Source organism: Balaenoptera borealis, assembly GCF_965194805.1.
Source record: "Balaenoptera borealis genome assembly, chromosome: 6".
Taxonomy (NCBI): Eukaryota; Metazoa; Chordata; class Mammalia; order Artiodactyla; family Balaenopteridae; genus Balaenoptera; species Balaenoptera borealis.
Genome location: NC_138863.1, coordinates 43,233,930 through 43,255,626, shown reverse-complemented (window position 1 = coordinate 43,255,626; position 21,697 = coordinate 43,233,930). Strand labels below are relative to the sequence as shown.

Here is a 21,697-nt window from a genome sequence, read left to right as displayed (position 1 = left end):
AGCCTCTATAGTAGAAAATAGCAAGAGAGGAAGAGATTGAAATTTACTATTGGATCAACCAATCCACAGTGTCAAAGACTAAGTGGAAATTGGTACAATCCTTTGGAAGGGAGTATATAAATATATACACTATAAACCATAACAATTCCAAGCATTCTATAACTGAAGCATTAAGATATTCCTTTCATCATTATCTATAATTTTGGATTATACACCCATTGTTTTAGTTGCCCAGCCTCTAATACCTTTTCCATTTAGAAGGGAATACGAGAATAGCAGTGAGGCAGAACCCATCACAGAAGTTAAAAGCAGCAGATATTTTTCCTCCCTGGGTCATGGGACCTTCACACTGACTCAGACACTTGTGGAATTTTGGGTCTTTGGGGAGTGATGCAGGGCTCAAGGTCCATTAGAGATTATTTGAATCTGCTGCTCTACAGTCCAGGGTGCCGGGCCAAACACCAGAGGCGGCTATGCTTGGTGAGGATGCTGATAGTACTGACCTCACAGGTTTCTTAGGAAGAGGGGGTGAGATGATGCTTAGCAGAGCACCTGGCATATAGTCAGCCCTCCATGCACATTTCCTCTGTGTATTACGTGATATCACAGATATCTTTCTTCCTTGCAGCAGAGCAGTAGCACCTCCATTCTCTTAAAATAACCCACCCTCCCTGTCTTCACTGGTCCTGCTAGAGTGTTGTTGCCTTCCCTGCCTCCAGCCTCCAAACTTCAGGCTATATCAGAATCATGTTTTCTTATTTGCAGTCCTGATCAGCTGGCTCCTGGCTTTTTTTTTTTTCTTTCTTTCTTTCTTTCAAGTGACGCATCATCATCATCTGCTGAATAAAGTCCAAATCTCATAGCCTAGAAGCAGGACACCTCTGGAATGCCCAAATGGGAGAGACTTGGGGGCAGCAATATGATGAAGGAGATTGAAAAATTATCTTATTTTTTTACTTAGATTGATTTTTTTTTAAATATTTATTTATTTTATTATTTTTTGGCTGTGTTGGGTCTTAGTTGCAGCACGCGGGATCTTTCCTTGCGGCGTGCAGGCTTCTCTCTAGTTGTGGCACATGGGCTCCAGAGCACGTGGGCTCTGTAGTTGCAGCATGCAGGCTCCAGAGTGCATGGGCTCTGTAGTTGCGGCACGCGGGCTTAGTTGCCCCACGGCATGTGGGATTTTACTTCCCCAACCAGTGATCGAACCGGCATCCCCTGCATTGCAAGGCGGATTCTTAACCATTGGACCACCAGGGAAGTCCCCAGATTTTTTTTATACATCAATAAAATGAGCAAAGTTTTTTTAAAAGCCAACTTCAAGGCACTCCCAATGGCCATATCTGGGACAATTTGAGCAACAAAATGAATAATGATAGTAATGGATTATAACCTATAAAATAGGAATATATGAGTCCTTGTCCATCAATGGATGAATGGATAAATGGAATACTACTTACCCATAAAAAAAGAATGAAATCCTGCCATTCATGATAACATGGATGGACCTTGAGGGTATTATGTTAAGTGGAATAAGTCAGATGGAGAAAGACAAATACCATACGATTTCACTCATATGTGGAATCTAAAAATAAAACAAAAAAATGAGCAAACAAAATAAATTCATAGCTACAGAGAACAGATTAGTGATTATCAGAGGGGAAGGGAGTAGGAGGGTGGGTGAAATGGGTAAAGGGGGTCAATTGTATGGTGTTGGATGGTAACTATATTTGTGGTGGTGATCACTCTGTAGCATATACATATGTTGAACTATAATGCTGTACACCTGAAACTTACATCATAAAAAAAGAATACGAGTCCGTACTGATATAAATAATTGAATGAAGAAATAAATGGAGCAAAAGGGAAAGCTCTTTCTTAAAATAGAAGTATAAGTAATCAATGAAGAAGGAAATGTTGACAAAAATTACAGTAATAATTGCTTCAGGCAAAAATCATCAATGAGTGCCAAAATCAGTAGGTGAAAGTATGATTAGAGACACTATAGTTGTACGACCTTACATGACACATATTATTATAAAGGGAAAAAATATTAAATTTAGAGTGGAGACTTCTGGCAGAACCACCTTAATGAAGTGATCAAAAATTAACATTACCAGTAATGGAACAAATCGTGCCCCCCTGGTATGACGCTATAAGAAGGACACGTTGCTCTGTGGTATCCTTGCTAAAAATACATAACCTACATTAGTTGGTTCTCAGCTAGAATTGATTCCCTCTCACACTTAGGGGACTTTAAAAATGTCTGGAGACATTTTTGATTGTCAAGAGTGCTACTGGCATGGAGTGGGTCAAGGCTGAGGGTGCTGTTAAATATACAATAAAAGCAATGAAGAGGAGAGCCTCCGACAACAAAGAATTATCAGGCCCAAAGTGTCCATGGTGCCAAAATTGAGAAACACTGACCTAAGTTTAATTGTGAGGAAACATCAGATAAGCCCTCATTGGGGGACAGTCTACAGAATAACTGACCGATACTCTTCAAAATTATGAAAGATAAGGAGAGATGGAAGAACTGTTCAAAGTTAAAGGAGACTAAAGAGATAGACATCTAAGGTCAATGTGTAATGACTGAAATGTGAATGAGAAAAAAGACATTGGTGAAACAACTGAAGAAATTTAAGTAAGGTCTGTAGATAGATAATAGAGTTATATTGGTGTTAATTTCCTGATTTTGATCCTCATGCTTTGGATATGTAAGATGTTAACATTTAGGGAAACTAGGTGAACAGTAGACAGGAATTCTTTGTACTATTTTTACATCTTTTTATTGACAGTCTAAAATTTCAAAATGAAAATTTTTTTAAATAAAAAAGGCTTAAAAATAAAAGAAAAAGGAAATGGAGACAGACATAAAAGGATTTGAGAGAGCACAATAAACACTGAAGACAGGCAAAGAAAATAGAACATATGGATAATATGAGAACCTTTCTGAAATTAAAGATTTGAAACTGAAATATTTAAAGAACATACCATCTACCCTGAGAATACTGACCCATGATGATCAACACCAAGACATATTCTAGCAAAGTCACTCAACTTTAAAGAGAAAGAAGATACCGCTTAAGTATCCAGAAAAAAAGAGTACGTGATTTATAAGGAAAAGAAAATTAGATTATTATACCTTTTGATGCTAATGCTCTATATGAGAAAAATATGAAGTAACAAATTTAAGATCTTTAAGGAAACAAGTGTGAATCAAAGATTTCTTTTTTTTTTTTATCCAGCATAGCTTTCAAGTGTAATGGGCACAGATCTCAGAAAATGTTGCTCCCATGATTCCTTCCTGTGAAATCTTCTAGAAAATGAGCTTCAGACAACAAAATAACTAGACAGATATTGACTGACCTAAGGACTGTTGGTGAACATTAAGTACAGAGGTCCCCTAGAACTAATACAACTGAATAGTAAGAGGGAATGCTTCGAGCTGTACCCTCTGATAGTGTAGATATTGTACAACTGTTTAAAAACGGAGGAGGGAATATTTTCAGTAATCATATTGGTGTTCATCTTATAATTGCTACCCTGAGACTATTAGGTGTGTAATAGAAAACAAATAAATAATAATGAGATATTCAAGTCTATCATCTCCTTTGTCCCTGAGAACAATTCTGTCATCTCTGGTTCCTTAAGAACCAGGATTCTTGATATGGAAGAAAAGAGATACTAAAGTAGTAGAGAAGAGGTTAAGTAAAAACTCTGTAATTTCATAACTGAATTGGAACTATCAATATAAACCCATGAGGTACTTGATCTAATTTTATCCCTGGATATGGCCACTGAAAAGACCTAGAAACAGTAAGCTACACAATAGCAATGAGCATCTCTAGCACCCAGATTGTGGTCTTACAATACCATTTGTCACTACAAGGGACCAGGTCTCTTTGGAGAAATGTCTGGTTCTAGGTATAAGGCAGTAAATGAACAAGATGACCCTGGAACATCTCATCACACCAGATGGCAAAGAAGCTATCAAACACTGCTCGGGTTGTGTCTAAATGACCCTGGAGTCAACCTGAGGAGGCTCTCACTAGCCAAAGATGGAAAATTTTGAGTTAATAATGATAATTGCAATGTAAATCCATGATTTCACAAAAATATGGAAAGTAATTATTACTTTTGGCAGATGATAGAAAATCAAATAATTATCTTGAAAACTGGCAAGTAGAGCTAAATAACCAAATATTCATCCCTCCTTTCCTATATGAACTGTATCACAGTACAACCAAATAATGGATGAGGGGGAGTGTTTCTTTATGAAAGTATTCTAATGAATAAATTAAAAAATGTTATAGAACTAGAATACCATAATTTGTGGTAGGTATTAAGTGTCAGCAGTTTCTAAAAACAAAATGAATGACAATAAGATGTTATGTGCCTCCAAAGTCTTCATAATGCCACCTACAGATTTGTCAAGGGGATGAACCAGAGTCTGACCTTGTCTCTGGATTCATCTTCTAGTTTGCAGGAAATATAGAGAATAGAAGACTAAGTCAGGAGAGTGCTTACTCATGGGGAAGGGAGGGTTTGTGATTGGGTTGGGACACATTGAAGGGCTTCTGGCGTGACTGGTGAAGTTCTATTTCAGGACCTTGGAGACATTTGCCTTGTAGTAATTCAGTAAGCCATACATTTAATTCATGTAGTTTTCTATATTAGTGTTTTATTTTACAGTAAAATTAAAGAGGATATGAAGAAAAAGAAAGAAGATAAAACCACCAAAAAATTGAGTGAATTTTTCCATAACTGTTAGTTTGGGAAGGCAATGTCTCACAGAGGTCATGGGTTGATTTGACATAGCAAACTTACTTCTGGAGGACTTTGGGTTAAGTTTCCTCCAATTTACTGTAACCTTTCACGAACAGGTTTATTTTTAAAAAATAAGTAAACAAAACAGTGATAAGCTTTGTCCCTCGCTCTCCCAGAAGTGGTGAGAAAATAGAGTTATGTGTTTTCTCTTGCAAAAGCGTGCTTGATATTACCTAAAACATGTTTGTAATTTATCACGGCAATAAATTTCTATGAATCAGTTAGGCAGCATGACAAGATACATGACTCTGGATTGTTTATTTATGCTGTCTACTAAGTCCTATTATTAGGTGGAATCTTTTAGACATGTTGATGCTTGCGCTATAGGCATATCAAGACAGTGCCTTGCATACTGAAGATACTCAATAAATGCTTGTTTTATAAAATTTCAGTGAATAAATTAGACAGAAGAACATATTAAATTGTACCATGAGTATGCAAATAGCTAAATCTAGACTGTAGACTTATATGCTGTTTATAGATTAAAGCAGGAAGGTCTTCATCAGGAGTATCCCAGAATTCTGCCTTCTATTGTTATGTTAATTTCCTACATCCTCTTGTGGCTTTAAATAAACTGATGACTCCCAAATGTATATCTGCAGCCCAGACCCCTCCCCTGAACTCCAGGTATATATTCTAATAGCCTACTGGACAGCTCCACTTGGCTGACTAATAGGCATCTCAAACTTATTATGTGCCCAGCCAAATTCCTGATTTCCACCTCCCCAGACTTTCTCTACCCACAGTTTTCCTATCTCAGTAAATGTCTACTTCTTCCTTCCACTTGCCTTAGTCCCAAATCTTGGGGTCATCCTTGGTACCTCCGTCTTTCACACCCTACATCCAACCCATCATCAAATCCTTCCAATTCTACTTTCAAACAGAAATCTGTTTCTTATGACATGCACCACTACCACTCTGGTTCAAGCTGCCATCATTTCCTTTTATTTCAATACAATTTCAAACATGTAAAAAAGTTGCCAAAATAGTATAAAGAGCTCCCATATACCCATTATCCATATTTTCCAATGTTTTACATTTTTCTTCAATTTCTTTGTCATTCACTCATCTCTTTTTTCTTCCTTCTCTCAAACACACAAACGTAACACACACAAACAGATACACACACACAAATAAACATACATATATTTTATTCTGAACTTGGTCACTTGATTAAAGTGGTATCTACCTGGTTTTTCAGTGTTAAATTATAATTAACTTTAAGACTATGTAAAGATGCTATTCCTCATCAAATTTTCAACCACTAGTTTTAGTTTCCATTGATACTTTTCAAATTCCAGCATTCCTTCTAAATTTATTAGTTGTCATTATTCTGTAAAAAAGAGATTTTCCATCTCCCATTTATTTATGTATTATGTATTTGTTTATATCAGTATGAACTCAGGGACATATTTTATTGAATGCTTTATATTCCATTGCTTTTATTATATATTTTGATATCCAGTTGGATTATCCTTCTTCTGTATTTTACATCTACATATGTTATAAATCTCATAATACAATACTATAATATTATATTCTTTGCTTTAGAAAGTGAGCAATCTTTAAAATAAAGAGAGGAAAAATGTGATCTTTAATTTTTGCCATTTTGGTGCTCTTCATTCGTTCCTGTAAATCTGTATTTCCATCTGGTGTCCTTTGTCTTCATTTTGAAAACAATTCTTCTCTTGTCATTTTAGTAGTGCAGGTCTGCTATTCTATATTCTCTCTGTTCCCCTGCTGGAACTCCAAGTACACAGATAATACATTACTTGATATTGTTCCACAGGTCACTTAACTCTATTCATTTTTTAAAAACTTTTTTTCTTTCTTTTCTGTGGATTAGATCATTTCTATTGATCTATCTTGAAGGTCACAGTCTCCTCCTTCTGCTATTTCCAGTCTATTGTTAAGCCCATCTAGTGAATTTTTCATTTGTGGTATTATACTTTTCAGTTCTAGAACTTTAATCTTTTTCATAGTTTCCATTTTTTCTGTTGAGATTCATCAATAATTATGGCTACCTTTTCCTTTAAGTCACTGAACACATTTATAATACCTGCTTTAAAGGTCTTGCTTGTTAATTCCACTATCTGGTCATCTTGGGGTTAGCTTCTATTGATTGCTTTTTCTCTTGACCATGGGTCACATTTTTCTCTTTCTTCACATGTCTAGTAATTTGGATTTCAAACTGGGCATTGTGGATGGTATATTGTGGAGAATCTTGGATTCTTTTATCCAGTTGTTCTAGCAAACAATTTACTTGGCTGAACTTAAACTCCAAACTCTGCCTCCCCTTATGTGAGCAGCAGTTAAAATTTCTGGTCAGTTCTTGTAGTCTTCTTCCTATTGTTTTCTTCTGGACTTTTTTTACCCCAGGTGTTTGCAGTTCAGGGGTCCACCAAGGAGTTGAATGGAATTTACATGCAGAATTTTGGGGTCCCCACTCTGTGGAATCTTTTTTTCTGAGACTTCTTTGCTCAATTTCCAGCTGCTCTTACAGCCTCTAAATTCTGTATGTCTCTTCAAACTGGTAAGACTGCTTTCTGAGTGAGTTCTAGCTGCCCCATGTTACATGGACTGGAGCCTGCTATCCAGTGAAAACCCACAATCTCACTTAACGTGATTCCTTTCTTCCAAGGGTTGAATTCTCTCCAGTTTTTACCTGCTTCTGATCACTTGACAGTGCCTTAAAAAACATTTTGTTCAGAGTTTATAACTGTTATTTGCGAGAGGTTTAATTGATACATGTTACTCTACCATTCTCGGAACCAGAACCCACCATCATTTCTTACCTAGAGTATAGAAATGGCCACCTAATGGGTCTCCTTGCTCCCACTCTTGCCCTTTCAGTTTTCTACCCAGCAGTCTAAAGTGTCCTTTTAGCATTAAAGTCATATCGTTTCACTTTTCTGGTCAGAACCCTCTATTTCTCACCTCATTTAGAGTAAAAGCCAAATTCTTTGCAATGAGTTACAAGGCCCTCTGCCACCTGGCCTCTCATTATCTCTCTAACTACATCTCATGTTCTGCTCCAGGAATACTTGCCTCCTTGCTGTGCTAACACACAGTAGATATACTCCTATCTCAGGGCATTAGTTCTGGCTGTTCCCCCTGCCTAAAATGCTCTTCCTTCAGGTATCCACCTTGCTCACTCCTTCACTTACTTCAGGTCTGGCTCAAATGTCACCTTCTCAGTGAGGCCTTCCCTGACCATTCTATTAAAAATGCAACCTCCCCTCCTCCCCCTCCCCATTTCTTATCTCCTTTCCTTAATATAGTTTTCTTTATAATACTTACTGCCATCTAAAATATTATCATTTTACTCTTTTGTTTATTTTCTACTTCCACTAGAAAAAATGAGCTCCATGAAGGCAAGAGTTTTTGTCTCTTTGTTCATTGCTGTCTCCTCAGTGTCAGAACAGTGCCTGACAGTTAAGAGATGCTCATTAGACATTTGTTCACAGAAGAGTGAATAAATTCGGATCGTCCTCCTTGTCAGGCAGGTCTATACTTAAAACCATAGAAACAAATTCAATGATGAAGTCTGACTTCTCCTAATTAGGGATCAGGCAATACAATAGGTCTACCAAACTCTTACTGTAAGATAAACCTATATTCTTTCTGTCCCAGATATGAAGAGCAGCAGTAATAAGATTCATTCTACCTAGACCTGTCTAAATTTATATGGTAGTTTAGCTGTAGTATAATACAAAGCACATAGGCTTTGGCATTGGACAAAGGGCACTTCGAACTTTGGGCTATTTAACACCTCTGAGCCTCAATTTCCTCATCTGGAAAGGAGGTTAATGGCCTTTACCTAGGTTTATTAGTTGAGATTGCGTAAGTTTGAGTGACAGAAAAATCTGAAATAACAAAGGATCAAACAAGATAGAAGTTTATTTATCTCTCATATATAAATCTGGAGGTTGGTCCAGAGTGGGTATGGCACTCCATGCTGTTAGGGACTCATTTCATCTTGTGGTTCTGTCCATAGCGGCCTACATTACCAAGTTCACCTGAAGTCCCAAGGTGGTTGCTCCTGTTCCAGCTTCTGCGGCATATAATGTAGTGTTTATTTTGGAGGCTATCAGCCCACTTGAAAATGTTATTACCATGGCAAAAGGAAAGAATGAATGTTACAAAGGGCAAATGGTAGCATTACACTCTAGCTTATTGTAAAGATTAAGTGACCCTAAGATTCATGATATCTAGAAACTACCTTCTCCTTTTTCTTCACTAAATCATCTCTTGGCCTCTCCCTTTCAAGAAAATGAACATTCTTTAATCCTTTCCTTCTGGTTCTTATTTCTTACGTATTTTTCTTTTTCTTTTTGCTTTATCAGTAGTTACTTTATTCATTTATTTTTAATTGAAGTATAGTTGATTTACAATATTATATTAATTTCAGGTGTACGGTTTCTTATACATTTCTGCTGTACTTCCCTAAGCCTTCTCAGTCTTCTCCAACTCTCACAGGTAGAGATGAAATCTAATCATACCAATCTAAATAGGGCTATTCCAGGTCATGTTAAGCCATTGTTGCCCATCCTTGGTTGGACCTGTCATCACTACAGGGGTTCCTTAACAACAAAACTATATCGATTGCTGGTTTTCAAGAGGTGTCCCTCAGATCCTCAGAATTCCTTGGAATCAGATGTAATAAGGCAGAGGTACAGTATTTTATTTGTGTTTGTTCTGATACCTTTAGCTCTTTTCTCAGCACTCTATGTAAAATGAAGTTCTAGGATGTCACTCACCACCTCTAAATGATCAATGTTTTTAAGTGGAAGAATTCTTTTTTCAAATAAGATCTTATGAATATACTCCAAACAGGCTGAAGCACAATTGTACTGATTGAAGCAAGGGTGGGGCCATAGGCAAATTACTGGTCTAGATCATCTCTTAACTCGTTTAGAATCAATTAGTAGAGGATGAGTGCTACTGATTATGAAAAGGGGTTTGTCAAGGAAGTCAAGATTCTTTTTTTTTTTCCATAAATTTATTTATTTTATTTTTGGCTGCGTTGGGTCTTCGTTGCTGTGCGCTGGCTCTTCTCTGGTTGCGGACAGCGGGGGCTACACTTCGTTGCAGTGCGCGGGCTTCTCATCGCGGTGGCTTCTCTTGTTGCGGAGCACCGCTCTAGGTACGCATGCTTTGGTAGTTGTGGTACGTGGGCTCAGTAGTTGTGGCTCGCAGGCTCTAGAGCACAGGCTCAGTAGTTGTGGCGCACGGGCATAGTTGCTCCGCGGCATGTGGGATCTTCCTGGACCAGGACTCGAACCCGTGTCCCCTGCATTGGCAGGCAGATTCTTAAGCACTGCGCCACCAGGGAAGCCCCAAGAAAGTCAAGATTCTTGTTCACTTTGGTAACTCTAGCTATAAACTGAGGCCTGGTGGCCTAGCAACTCAACCCAATCTAGGACAAGCCCTGCCAACTCTCCCCCTAGACTTCACAAAAAGAAGCAGAACTAATGATTTAAAACATCAAAAAACTGATCCACGGAGTTATAAATAAAAGATAAGCATACAAGCTGCCATCAGGCCCTCAATGTGTTGGGAGCCCGAGGGCAGAGGGGGCAGAACAGGTGAGGAGAGTGAGATCAGCGAGCTGCCCTCCAGGACACAGTAAATAGGTCTGATTTCCCAACCGTTCCCTTTCCCATGCCCCCACATCGCATTGCCTTTTGCACTTCACTTTTCTCACTATTGTCTTCTGCATTAGACCTTCTAGTTCCTAGATTTCCTTGAGTTCTTACTTTAAAAGTTGTCTTTCCTGCATTTTGTCAAAAATGTTGTTCTGACTTTTGCTACACATTGACATACCTCCTACTTGTTTATATGTCTAAAGCAGTGGTTCTCAAATGGGGGCAATTTTGTCCCCCAGGGGACATTGGGCAATGTCTGGAGATATTTTTGGTGGTCACACTGGGGCAGGGGAGTGGGGTACCACTGGCATCTAGTGGGTGGAGCCAGAGATGCTCTAAACATCCTACTATAAACATTCTACTCTGTGTGGTGAGCCTCCACAGCAAAGAATTATCTCATCTTAGGTGTCAATAGTGCCAAAGCTGAGAAGCCCTGGTCTAATGCATATATTCTCAACAAGGACAGTAAATTACACATTACAATGGCTCAACCCTACCTGGCAAAATCTTATTCCTTAGTTACTTAGTATTTAATTTTCCAGGAAGAGGGGTAGCAATTAATAATACTGTTTTAAAAGGACCCTTATGAGAACAATCATGGAAAAAGCATTGGGAAACACTAGCCTAATGTTGGGAACATTTCAGGGAGAAGAATCAGTGTATCAAGCCTTTATACAAAACACAGAGTTGCAATTCAGCAGAAGCTGGTTCCTGACATTGATATATAGCAACCTCCTAGAATTAAACATGAGTTTAAGATGGATTGGTACTGATTTTCCCGGGGAGAAGGGCAGGCAGGCCAACCATCAGTGATCTAGTCCTTCTTTGAGAAAAGCACATATTCTTTCAGGCCCCAAAGGCACCTTAAAATGTTTTGGGCCAGTAATTTACTTCATGACACCCAGTGACCTAGAAGAACTAATGTGCCTTTAAATGATGAGTTCTTATGGCTTCCCCAAAGACCCTAATAGGAAACAAAGGCAAGAGTTTTAAGAGCATCCCATTCCCACCACTGAAAAAAATTCTGCTCTCTCAACGTAGCATATTTCTTTTTGCTTAAAGGTATTTCAACTATTGAAAAGGCTTGAAATCACATTCCTCCTCTGAAGGTCGAAAGCAAACATATCTCGCTGGTACATGTTTTTCCTGCCCAGGGTATTAGAAATGTTATAAAATGATGCATATATATAACTCCAGATTCTGGGTCAATAACTTCTGTTTCCTCTAGCCAGTTACTATTTTTTTATTATTAATACAAATTTTCATCAGATCTGGTTGGAATCCCCTGAGATATTACACTTTTACTAAGAGAAAATGGAGGATGTGTAAAATCCAAGAGACTGTCAGTTTGCTATTCTTTCTTTCAAGGCTGTTTGGTTTCACCCAGCTCTTGTACCTTGTGCCTGGGAATAGTCCCAGGAGATGGTTTATTCAAGAAGAGGCAGCTCCGAGGCACTTCCGGGGGTGGAGCCCACAGCACTGGCTGGCCTAGGAGAGGTGAGGAGTCAAAACTACTTTTAAAATCAGAAAATACTCTCACCACTTTGAGGACAAAGTTTGGGGCTTTGTTGGTCAGAGTAATTAAGTGGAGGTCGGTGCAGGAATGTGGCCTTCTCAGTGGACACAGCTGCAGAAGACTCTGGGAAGAAAGCCTCCTCACTTCCTGTAACCGTGGGTTGTTCCTCTGGGACTTCCTATCACAGGCAGTCCTGAGGGCTCCAACCATTCCCCCCACCCCCCAAGTTTTTCCTCCTACCAGCTTCTATCATCTTTAAACATAAGAATAAGGGGGAGAGTGAGCTCATTGAAACTGATGCCAAAAAGACATTTTACAGCAGAACTACTTTATAAATGAATTCATATGTCTCAAAACATTTTTTTACTAAGTAATTTTAGTTATAGCTTAAAAAATAAAATGAGACAGGAATAGGAAAGAGAGAAAGGCCTTTACGAAGCCAAAATAGAAGTCTTACTGGAATCAGTTTCCAAAACAGAGTCCCTGGGTTCAACTCTTACTGTGACAATATAGGACAAAACAATTTAGTTTTATGTTCACACAATATTTTCATTTTAAACCTGGTCTGATATTCTGACAGAAGAAATGATTTTGGCACTGTGAAAGTTTGCTTTTCAGGGTCCTTTGAGAACAATTTAATTGAGTTTCATGGTACTTTATAGTTTTAATTTTAGTGTCACAATCAGCAATTTTTTTTAATAGTACACAGAACATGTATTGCCTTTGTTAAACAAACAAATGATCTAAGGACCTAGAACGACCATTCCACAAGCCAAATGCAATGACATGAGTAAAGTGAACATGCAGTTTTGTAGGCTTAGCCCTTCTCACTGCCAAGTAAAGTGCATCCAAGAGACATTTAATGTTTTATATGGATCATACACAAAAAGAAGTGTTCTGGCCCCGAAGCACAAAACTGCTGATAATAATGCCTCAAGCATGTGTGCATGTCACCAGTTTTCAAACACTTTCTTCACATATATTACCTCATTTGATTCGCTCAGCCATCCATCAGGTAGGCCTGGCACACGTGTAGTGGCTATGGATTCCATCCACAGTTCAGGTGTGGAAGAATAGAACTCTCTAGAATTAATTAATTTCTGACTCTGGGTTGGTGGAAGTCAACTTTCAGGGCTCCACTAACACTCAGTTTCCAAAACACACCTCTGCCAGGTAGTAGAATCACAAAACACACCTTAGGCGAGCAAGTCACAAAAAGCCTCTTCCTCTAGGTACAGAGCTTGGGGCACAGGAAACACATAGGTTTCACCCAGCCTGCACCCGCACCCCTCAGCCAGGTACTCTTGTGTTGGCCACCAACACATGCATGTGCAGTAGTCCTGACAACCTTTGTCTGTCTTTCCTGGGCTTCTCCCCCATCCCATCCGGGTAGGTGCCAGAGTTCTTGGATACTCTGAATTTCCAAGACCTCGGGTGGGGAGGTGGGAGAGCAGGGAGGCAACTTCCAGTTGTCCACACACGTTGCCACTGTGATATCCATCGTTCTTATCTGTACATCGCCTGCAGGGCTGGTGGCTCTCTACTGTTTCCATTACACCTTTGGAGCACGGGGATGCTTGCTCAGAAGCCTGTGGTCCCTTCCCCAGATGCACCAGCAGTCATTTCCCCTCAGAGCTTCTGGAGAGAGCAACACTTGTGCCCTCTGCTTGTGGCTTTCTCTCTCAGAACTCACCTGTCTCCATCTCTCATTCTCACTTGTTTTCCCTCTCTCACTTTCTCCTCTTCCTCTCCACAAGCAGGCCGAGAGATCCTCTTCGAGTCTGGGGAGAGAGAGAGGAACAGGAGAGAAGGTTTTTGTAAGACAAAGCCAGATCTTTCTCTAAGCTACCTCTCATCCATCCCTGTTACAAACCTACCCAGAGACTACGAGGACAGGGCTGACTTCCTGACCTCCTTGAATAGAAGGAAGGAAAAAGGAAAGAATACAGGTGGAGAAAATTATCCACCCACAATTACTATTTTTTTTAATGGAAAATAAACTGTTACAAAGGATGGAACCATGGTAAAACTGAGGCCAGACTCTGTTGGATCTTCTACATCATAGCATGGTAAAGCGAGCTAGGTATTAAATTACCAGAGAAAAAAGATAGGCCGAGCCTGCCTGTGTTTTGAATCGACTCTCAGATCAGTGTGGTAAAGGATATGAACTACATTGCTCCATTTTTTGGTCTCTACTCTGTTGGGTAAAAGATCTTCCCTCGGGAGTAAAGGAATCCAGCATTTGACGAGAGATCTCTTGACAGGCTCTCAGGCAGAGAGGCTCTCTGGGAAAGAGCAAAGCTAGATAGTTAACCTGGATATGTAAACCTTGCTACTTCACTGTGTTTCTCCCATATGTTGAGCATATTGAAAGGCATGATGTTCTTAAAAGAGCCCCTTTGATGTGCTAGTTTTCTTATGGAGAGAATAACATGTGCTTTGGAATTCATAGGAAGGCTTAAAATCTGGACAGGGGTCAGCGATGGTGGGAGGGGGCAGGAAAGTGACACCTTCAAGGAGGAAGTGCCACTGCCGGGAGACATAGGGTTGAGCAGGAATTAACCAGGAGAAGGGTTTGAGGGAGAGAGAGAAAGAGCATACAAAAGGCCTGTAGGTAAGAAGACATGGCTTGTTGAAAGAACTGAAAGTATTTTGCTCTTGTTGGAGCAGAAAATACATGAGCAGGTTAAGGAAACAGTATGGGGGAAAATAGAAACTTAAAATTGGAAAATTAAGGAAGAGAAGTTAGCAGAGGTGAAATTGACTGTATATAGCAGAAAACCCAAATACCAGTGGCTAAAACAAGATAAGCAATTGTTTTTCTCATGGAACTAGTAAGAAATGGGCAGTAGTCAGCTGATGTTCATTGGGTGGCTCAAAATCATCAAGGCCAAGATCTCAGTAAGGATCTTGCCTTTTTAAATTTTTTTTTCTGGCCGACCGCGAGGCATGTGGGATCTTAGTCCCCCGACCAGGGATAGAACCCATGCCCCCTGCAGTGGAAGCACGGAGTCCTAACCGCTGGACCGCCAAGGAATTCCCCTCTTGCCCTTTTTTTTCGTGGCTCTAGTCAGCACTTCCACTTTTCAGGAATTAAGGAAAAGCAAAAAAGGCAAAATAGTGCACGTTTATTGAATCTGACCTTTGAAAGAGTTTTCCTGGAAGCCTCTCTCCAAAACTTCAACTTACATCTCATTGTCCAGAACTATATCACAACAGAGGCCTATTTGTCTTCCAGACGTCACACAAAAATGTTAGGATTCACTTTAAATGGATAAATTTGATACATATTTTCACTTTCCTGAACCAATCACTGTGGCCCATGCACCCAATCCAGGCCCTTGTTTTATTATACCTAAACTACAGCAGGAATTTCTTTTGTAATTTCATCCTTCCAGGCCCCTACTCAAGAGACGTCAAAGGCTTTCCTTTACCTGTAGGTCAGCATTGAAAACTCTCCTCCAATGTGCCATCAATTAAACTCAACAAAAGTATTTTGGCAGCTACCGCAGGTAGACTGGTCCATCCTGCTAAACGAGCACGGTCATTTCCATGCCCGTGCCTCATCCCCCCCTTTCCCTGGTTCATCCCGTGTGTTTCATTTCCTTGTTTCCAGTGTATCCTTCAGGACCCTGCTCAAGTGCTAGCTTGTTCTGGATGTCATCCTGCATGTTAACTCATGAGGGTTTCTTCTCCTTTTAATTCACAGCATGCATTGTCCAACACCACTTCACTAGCAAGTAGAAATGGACTATCTTGTTGCTACTTGGTTTTTATGTTATTGAGCACCTGTTAATAACATTTAAGTTTCCATATAACCATGTCCTATCTCATCTTTACATTTTCCACATAAAACCTTCAGATATGTTTAATGTGAAGGAAGAAAACCAATGAACAAGTGAAAGATTACAACTTGACTGCTCCAAAAACATTCAATTGCAGTTTTAAGATCATTATGAAGCTTCCTTGGATTGAATTTGTCACTTGACCTCAGACCTATGTGGCCAGATTTCCACTGAGAATGGAATCCAAATACATTGGGGGGACTTAGTCTGTTACATCTCCAGATCCTTCCACATATTTATTCTGAATACTTTCTTCTGTAGATGGAGAAATTGATTTTACAGAGCCTTAAAATAAATTTTAGCCAGGGTACTAAACAGGCATTGATAACATAGGAGACTCAGCAGGTTACCGTCTGTCCAAGGAAATGAAACATATGTAATTGCTGAGTTGTTTGAAGTAAAAGAAATTCAGATCGTACAGTTACTGTTTAATTCTGATGCACAGCAAGATGTCTTCATCTTGTCTTCTGAGGAAGCCTCATAAAACTCTGGAGAATTAATCTGGAATATAGCAAAAAATTCAAGTTAGACTTTATGTTGTATCAGTAATCAATCCAGCTTTACAGTATGGTTCTCAAAATACATAAAGGGGCCTTTGGCTTTTCAGTAAAAGTGATGAAGACTTAAAGCCTGTGACTGTATTTGATTTATCTTTGGAACCTGATTAAGTGCAGGGTGGGTGCGTGAGGTTTGCTCTTTTGATATGGCATTTGAAGAGGAATTAAAATTCTTTCCTAGGTCTGCTGGCATTGAGGATATATGAACTTGTCTTTAAGTACAAAAAAATCTCAGTCATGAGTAATGCCTGGAATAATCTTTTCAAAATAGAAAGTATTTTGCCTTCCTACTTCAAATAACTTTGTTCACTAAGACTAGCCTACACACTAAAAATTAATGTCAAAATCTTTCATATTGTAAATGAATCTCAGCATCTCTAGCTCTTTCTCAGATTGGGTTGAGATTCACCTTGAGGCTCTCTGACATCCTTCTGGCTCTGGATAGCAGTTTGAGGCCCAGGATTACCAGGCCCTATTAGCAGCATAAAGTGGTACAGACAGCCCAAAGCCTCTCCCTTAGGGTCAGTGCTCACCTTCACCCCTGCTCTTTGCTTGTGTGACTTGTGAATCCTGCCTCTAGACTGATTGCCTCTCTCATCACCCCCCCACACGTGCCTGGAAACACTTATCCTCCTGCTCTAGTTAAATTCCCATAAACTGTTTTCTTTTCCATTTAGATCTGTGGGGGCATCAAGGAACACCCCCAAAACCAATTTAAGCTGGACTCCTGATCAGACCTTGACCCAAGCCCCCCCTTCCCCATTCAATGCCTGCTCTTGCATGCCACTTATTTAATGGAACCCTCCACTGTCTATATTTTGCCTCCTAGTAAATTTGGAACATAGAGCTTTCAAAAGCTGCTAAGGAATTATTCTTATCTTATGGGATCAGGTCTGGGAGTTGGTAGGTAAATTTTTAAAAATTGATTACAGTATAAAATTTAGAAAATGATACTTATTTATCTTAAACATACTATTTTAACCTAAAACATTTTAATGTGCATTTATTCATCAATTTTTTGATGAAGGGTCAAGTTCTCTCTGATTACAGTTCTAAGTGGCCTTTCTTGCATAAGCCATTCCATTGTGTATTATTTATCATTTCTATTTTTGCTTTCTTTATTGTGGAGGGAGAACTTAAAGATGCTTTTAAATCTCAATTTTTATGATTCTTTCAATCTTTTAAAGTTTTCTTGCCTACACTTAAATTGATAGCAACTTTATTCTGTGTAGTGCTTTGCTTTTATCAAGTCTTTCCAAAGACTTTGACTTTGTTTTCATAGGCACAACTCTCTTTACACACATATATATCATTGATTTATACAGTATACATTACATTATACATTTATAGTCAAGAACAGGTGTTATAAATAGGTTTGGGAACAAATGCAACCAACTCTTGGTAAGTATATAACTCAACCAATAGAAGCAGAAATGAGAAAACATGAGCGTCCCCTAGAAGCAGTGAGTGAGTATTCAAAGTGCTGTGGGCATCATTCAGTGTGTTCTAAAGAAGGAATGGAGATACACCAGCAATCAGTTGAAAGCATCAACTGGACAACAATATGGAGCATCTCCCAGTTTAGGCAAACCAAGAGAAAGAAAATTCTCTCTTTCTTTCTCAACTCTACATAGCAATATAGGGAAAGAATCTGACTGGGTCATGTGCCTACCATGCAATAGACTACTGTTACCAGAGACATAGGGTTCTATGATAGCTCAGTTTGGGTCACATTTGGGAGTGAATGACACTCCCAGAGTTGCCTGTATAATTGTCACAGCAGCCTAGGGTAAGTGACTAAATTGGTAGACAAACTCTGATCTAGTTAAAAGCAAGGCCTTGTGGTGGGCAATGGTAATGGAAAATTCTTGTAAGGAGGCTACATTAAATGTTCAATATTAAATCCCTCTTCCCTCTTTTTAAGATTGCTTAAAGTTTCTTAAGAGTAAAGAGTGTGAGATGATGATGATGATGATGATAACAAATGGCTACCAATGATTTAATTATGACAATGTGCTAGGCACTGTTCCAAACACTTTATATGATTATTACTTAATCATCTCATGAACCCTAATCTTGCTTCTTATTTCACTGAGGAAAAAGAAGCTATGACAAGAGCTCCCACCACCTCATGTACATACCTACCTATATGTGTACCATGTTCTCTGCCTTCCCTCTTGTTACCACAGATCAACTGTCCACACCCCATCTGCCGCCAACCCCTCCACTTGGGCACTGAATCCCATCCATCCCCTCTCACATACAGAATGTCTTCTCTCCTTTAATTATTTCTTCCCCCAGGGCATCAGTAATTTTTCCTTTTCCCCTCCTCGTTTCTATCAGTATACAAGACTGCCATTCCTCCCATCTTTGGTGAAAAAAAATCTCTAAAATCTCTTTTGACCTCATATCTCATACTAGTTATGGACAAATTCTCTGCTCTCCTTGATGGAGCACAACTCTTGGTGGAGGCACCTATACTTACTGTCTCCAATTTCTCTCCTGAACCCTCTGCAGTGAAGCTTTGGCTCCTACCATTCCATCAGTTATTAACTTCCAGTCGTCATCTTGTTTGATTTGTCAGCAGAATTGAACAAAGCTGATCGTTCTCTTCTCCTGGGAATACATTCTTCCCTTTGTTTCTAGAACAATCGTTAGTTTTACTCCTGCATCACAGGCTGCTCTTTCTTCGGCTCTCTTGCTAGTTGCTCCTCATCTCTCTAACCCCTAAATGTTGGACTACCTCAGTCTGACTCCCTTCTCCATCTATACTCAATCCCTGGATGATCTTGTGGATTTAGATATATGTATAAACTCATGGTTCCTTGATGTATATATCCTGCTTTGGCCTCTTCCTTGAATTCTAGATAAATGCCTGTTCAACAGCTCCACTTGCCTGACAATAGGCATCTCAAGCTCAATACAATATAGTCAGTTCTGCTATAACACTTATTTTGAAATTGTGAATTTGTTCTAACATGATCGATGCATTAGGGAGTAATTTGAGCATAACAACTAATTTTGCCTTTGCTTATGTGCCATTTTGTTTGTGAGAAACACTAGGTGAATGCAGAAAAGGGCACACAGCTGAGCCCACAGGAACACGCAAAATGCAGACACTCACACAATATCTACCAGCTACCTCAGTTCTGGTTATCCCACGAGGGATAATTGTGTGTTATCCCACGAGGTTGTGTTTGACTAGTCTTCCACCTCTGTGAACTTTTCTCTACTAGAAAACACTCATTCAACATCCCAAACATTTAAGTGTCCTGGATCAAACATGCCAAGCAGTGCATGCAAAGGAGAGGTTTTTAGGTACTGAGGATAGGCTTGAAATAATAATGTGGGTTTTTTTTTAAATGAGAGAATACAGGCAGTCTTTGCTTTGCACAGCACCATGTTAACTGAAACTCACGCGAATAGGAAGGGACTGTGTGCTCCCTTTCCTGGTTCCGTAGTAACTGACACCTCTCACCTCTTAGCAAGGACACAGTTTCTTCTTCTTTTTTTTTTTTTTGGCCACACCGCGAGGCATGCAGGATCTTAGTTCTCCAACCAGGGAACGAACCTGCGCCCCCTGCAATGGAAGTGCAGAGTCTTAACCACTGGACTGCCAGGGAAGTCCCAAGGACAGTTTTGAAATGCAGGAGTTTCCATTTACACAGTGTCATGCAAACAAGGATTGCTTATATGTGATATCTCCTGAGCAATAGGCAGAGGGAATCCACATTGCAGACTCTGACAGACGATGCCATAAAAATAAAAGTTTAAAAGTCCATGGTTGGAACAACCTTGAGTGCTGTGAAGTCAATAAGAATAAACACACAGAAGGAATGGAAAGATAGTTGAACATATGGATTAAAGATTAAGTAGGGAAAAGTATTTGCTCAAATGCCATCTTATCAGTGAGGCCTTCTCTGACCATCCTATCTAGAACTTCACCCCCAATTCCTCAAGTCATTGTACTTTCTATCCCCCCTTTAAAATTTTATTCTTCTTTGTAACATTTATCACCACTAGACATATTATCTAGTAGTTTATGTATTTATTAGTTTATTTTCTGTCGACCTGTGGTAGTTTTAAAACATGACTGCAAATCCTTTGACATTTCTCTCACAGAGAGGTAGGGTCTGTGCCCTTCCCCTTGAATCTTGGCAGGCACTGTGGGAATCACACCATGTGACTTCTGAAGCCAGGTCATAAGAGGTTATGCAGCTTCTGCCTTGTTCACTGGAACACTTGCTCTTGGAGCCTGACTACCCTGGGGCAGTCGTGCTGTGGGGAAGCCCTGGTCAGACGGAGAGGTCACGTGTGGCGCTGGGCAACAGTGTCAGCCGGGCTGAGTCTTTGAGTCGTGTTAGACCAGATGCTCAGAATCTAGTGGAAAGATGAACGTACACGTAATTGCAGTACATAATTACAATTCAATGTGAAAGGTGCTACAGTGAGATATTAACAGAGAGCCATGGCACCTAAGAGGAGAGAGTAACTAATTTTCAGTGGAGGACCGTGAGGGCTCAGCCAAGTGGTGACATCTGACCTGTCTTGAAGGATGAGTAGGAATTTGCCAGGCACAGGATGGAAGAGGAATTAGACTCCTGGTCTCCTGTTCTTTCTACTACTTTGAGGGCAGGGAAGGTCCATCCTTCTGATAACTGGAATCAACCAAATGACCGGGCGCATAAGCTGAGCTATAAAGTGAGTACTGGGATTAGGTAACCTGATGATACAGGAATAAAACTGCCAGGTTTAGGCAAGACTACAGATGGAGATGAGCAAGGCATTCCCTTTTCTGGGCCTGTTTTTGCATCTGTAAGAGACAGAGATTAGCGTAAAAGATGTAGAGGAGGTCATTCTCAGTTCTGTGATTCTAGTTCTTTCCTAAATTGGATCTTCTCAAGGTTCAACAGTCTCCATTCTGTCAACTGTTCCTCAGATGATATGTTTTCCATGCTGGAAAACCACACGTGTGCCTCCCTTTGCGTGGATTCTGCTCTGTCAATGTTTACTTTAAAATGTAGTGTAGTGTATGTAATGCCCAGAATAAATGTAATATTCCAGACATGGTCCCACCAGAGAGGAGGCTCTGAGGCAACGCCCACTTTGACCTATTGTAAAAGGTATTGCATCTCACAACACGGGGAATAGAGCCAATATTTTATAATAACTGTAAATGGAGTATAACCTTTAAAAATTGTGAATCACTGTATTATACACCCGTAACATATAATATTATACACCAACTATACTTCAATTTTTAAAAAAAATGGTATTGTACCTCAACTGGAGCAGCCCAAG

General features: G+C 39.6%; 1 protein-coding gene across 3 annotated transcripts in view; it reads right to left on the bottom strand.

The window, feature by feature from the left end:
- The window catches only part of LOC309631233 (uncharacterized protein), a 223,390-nt gene that overhangs the window by 16,582 nt on the left and 185,111 nt on the right, over positions 1–21,697 (bottom strand). Inside the window, exons 4-8 of one of the 3 annotated variants that reach the window (XM_082397471.1) lie at positions 20,517–20,776; positions 16,259–16,340; positions 13,688–13,775; positions 11,875–11,966; positions 1,461–10,123 (exon numbers count right to left, since the gene is read on the bottom strand). In XM_082397471.1, coding sequence (XP_082253597.1) covers positions 11,906–11,966; positions 13,688–13,775; positions 16,259–16,340; positions 20,517–20,600 — 315 coding nt within the window. In that variant the 5' untranslated portion in view covers positions 20,601–20,776 and the 3' untranslated portion in view covers positions 1,461–10,123; positions 11,875–11,905. The remainder of the gene's footprint in view (positions 1–1,460; positions 10,124–11,874; positions 11,967–13,687; positions 13,776–16,258; positions 16,341–20,516; positions 20,777–21,697) is intronic. The other 2 variants (XM_082397472.1, XM_082397470.1) reach the window with 2 other exon arrangements.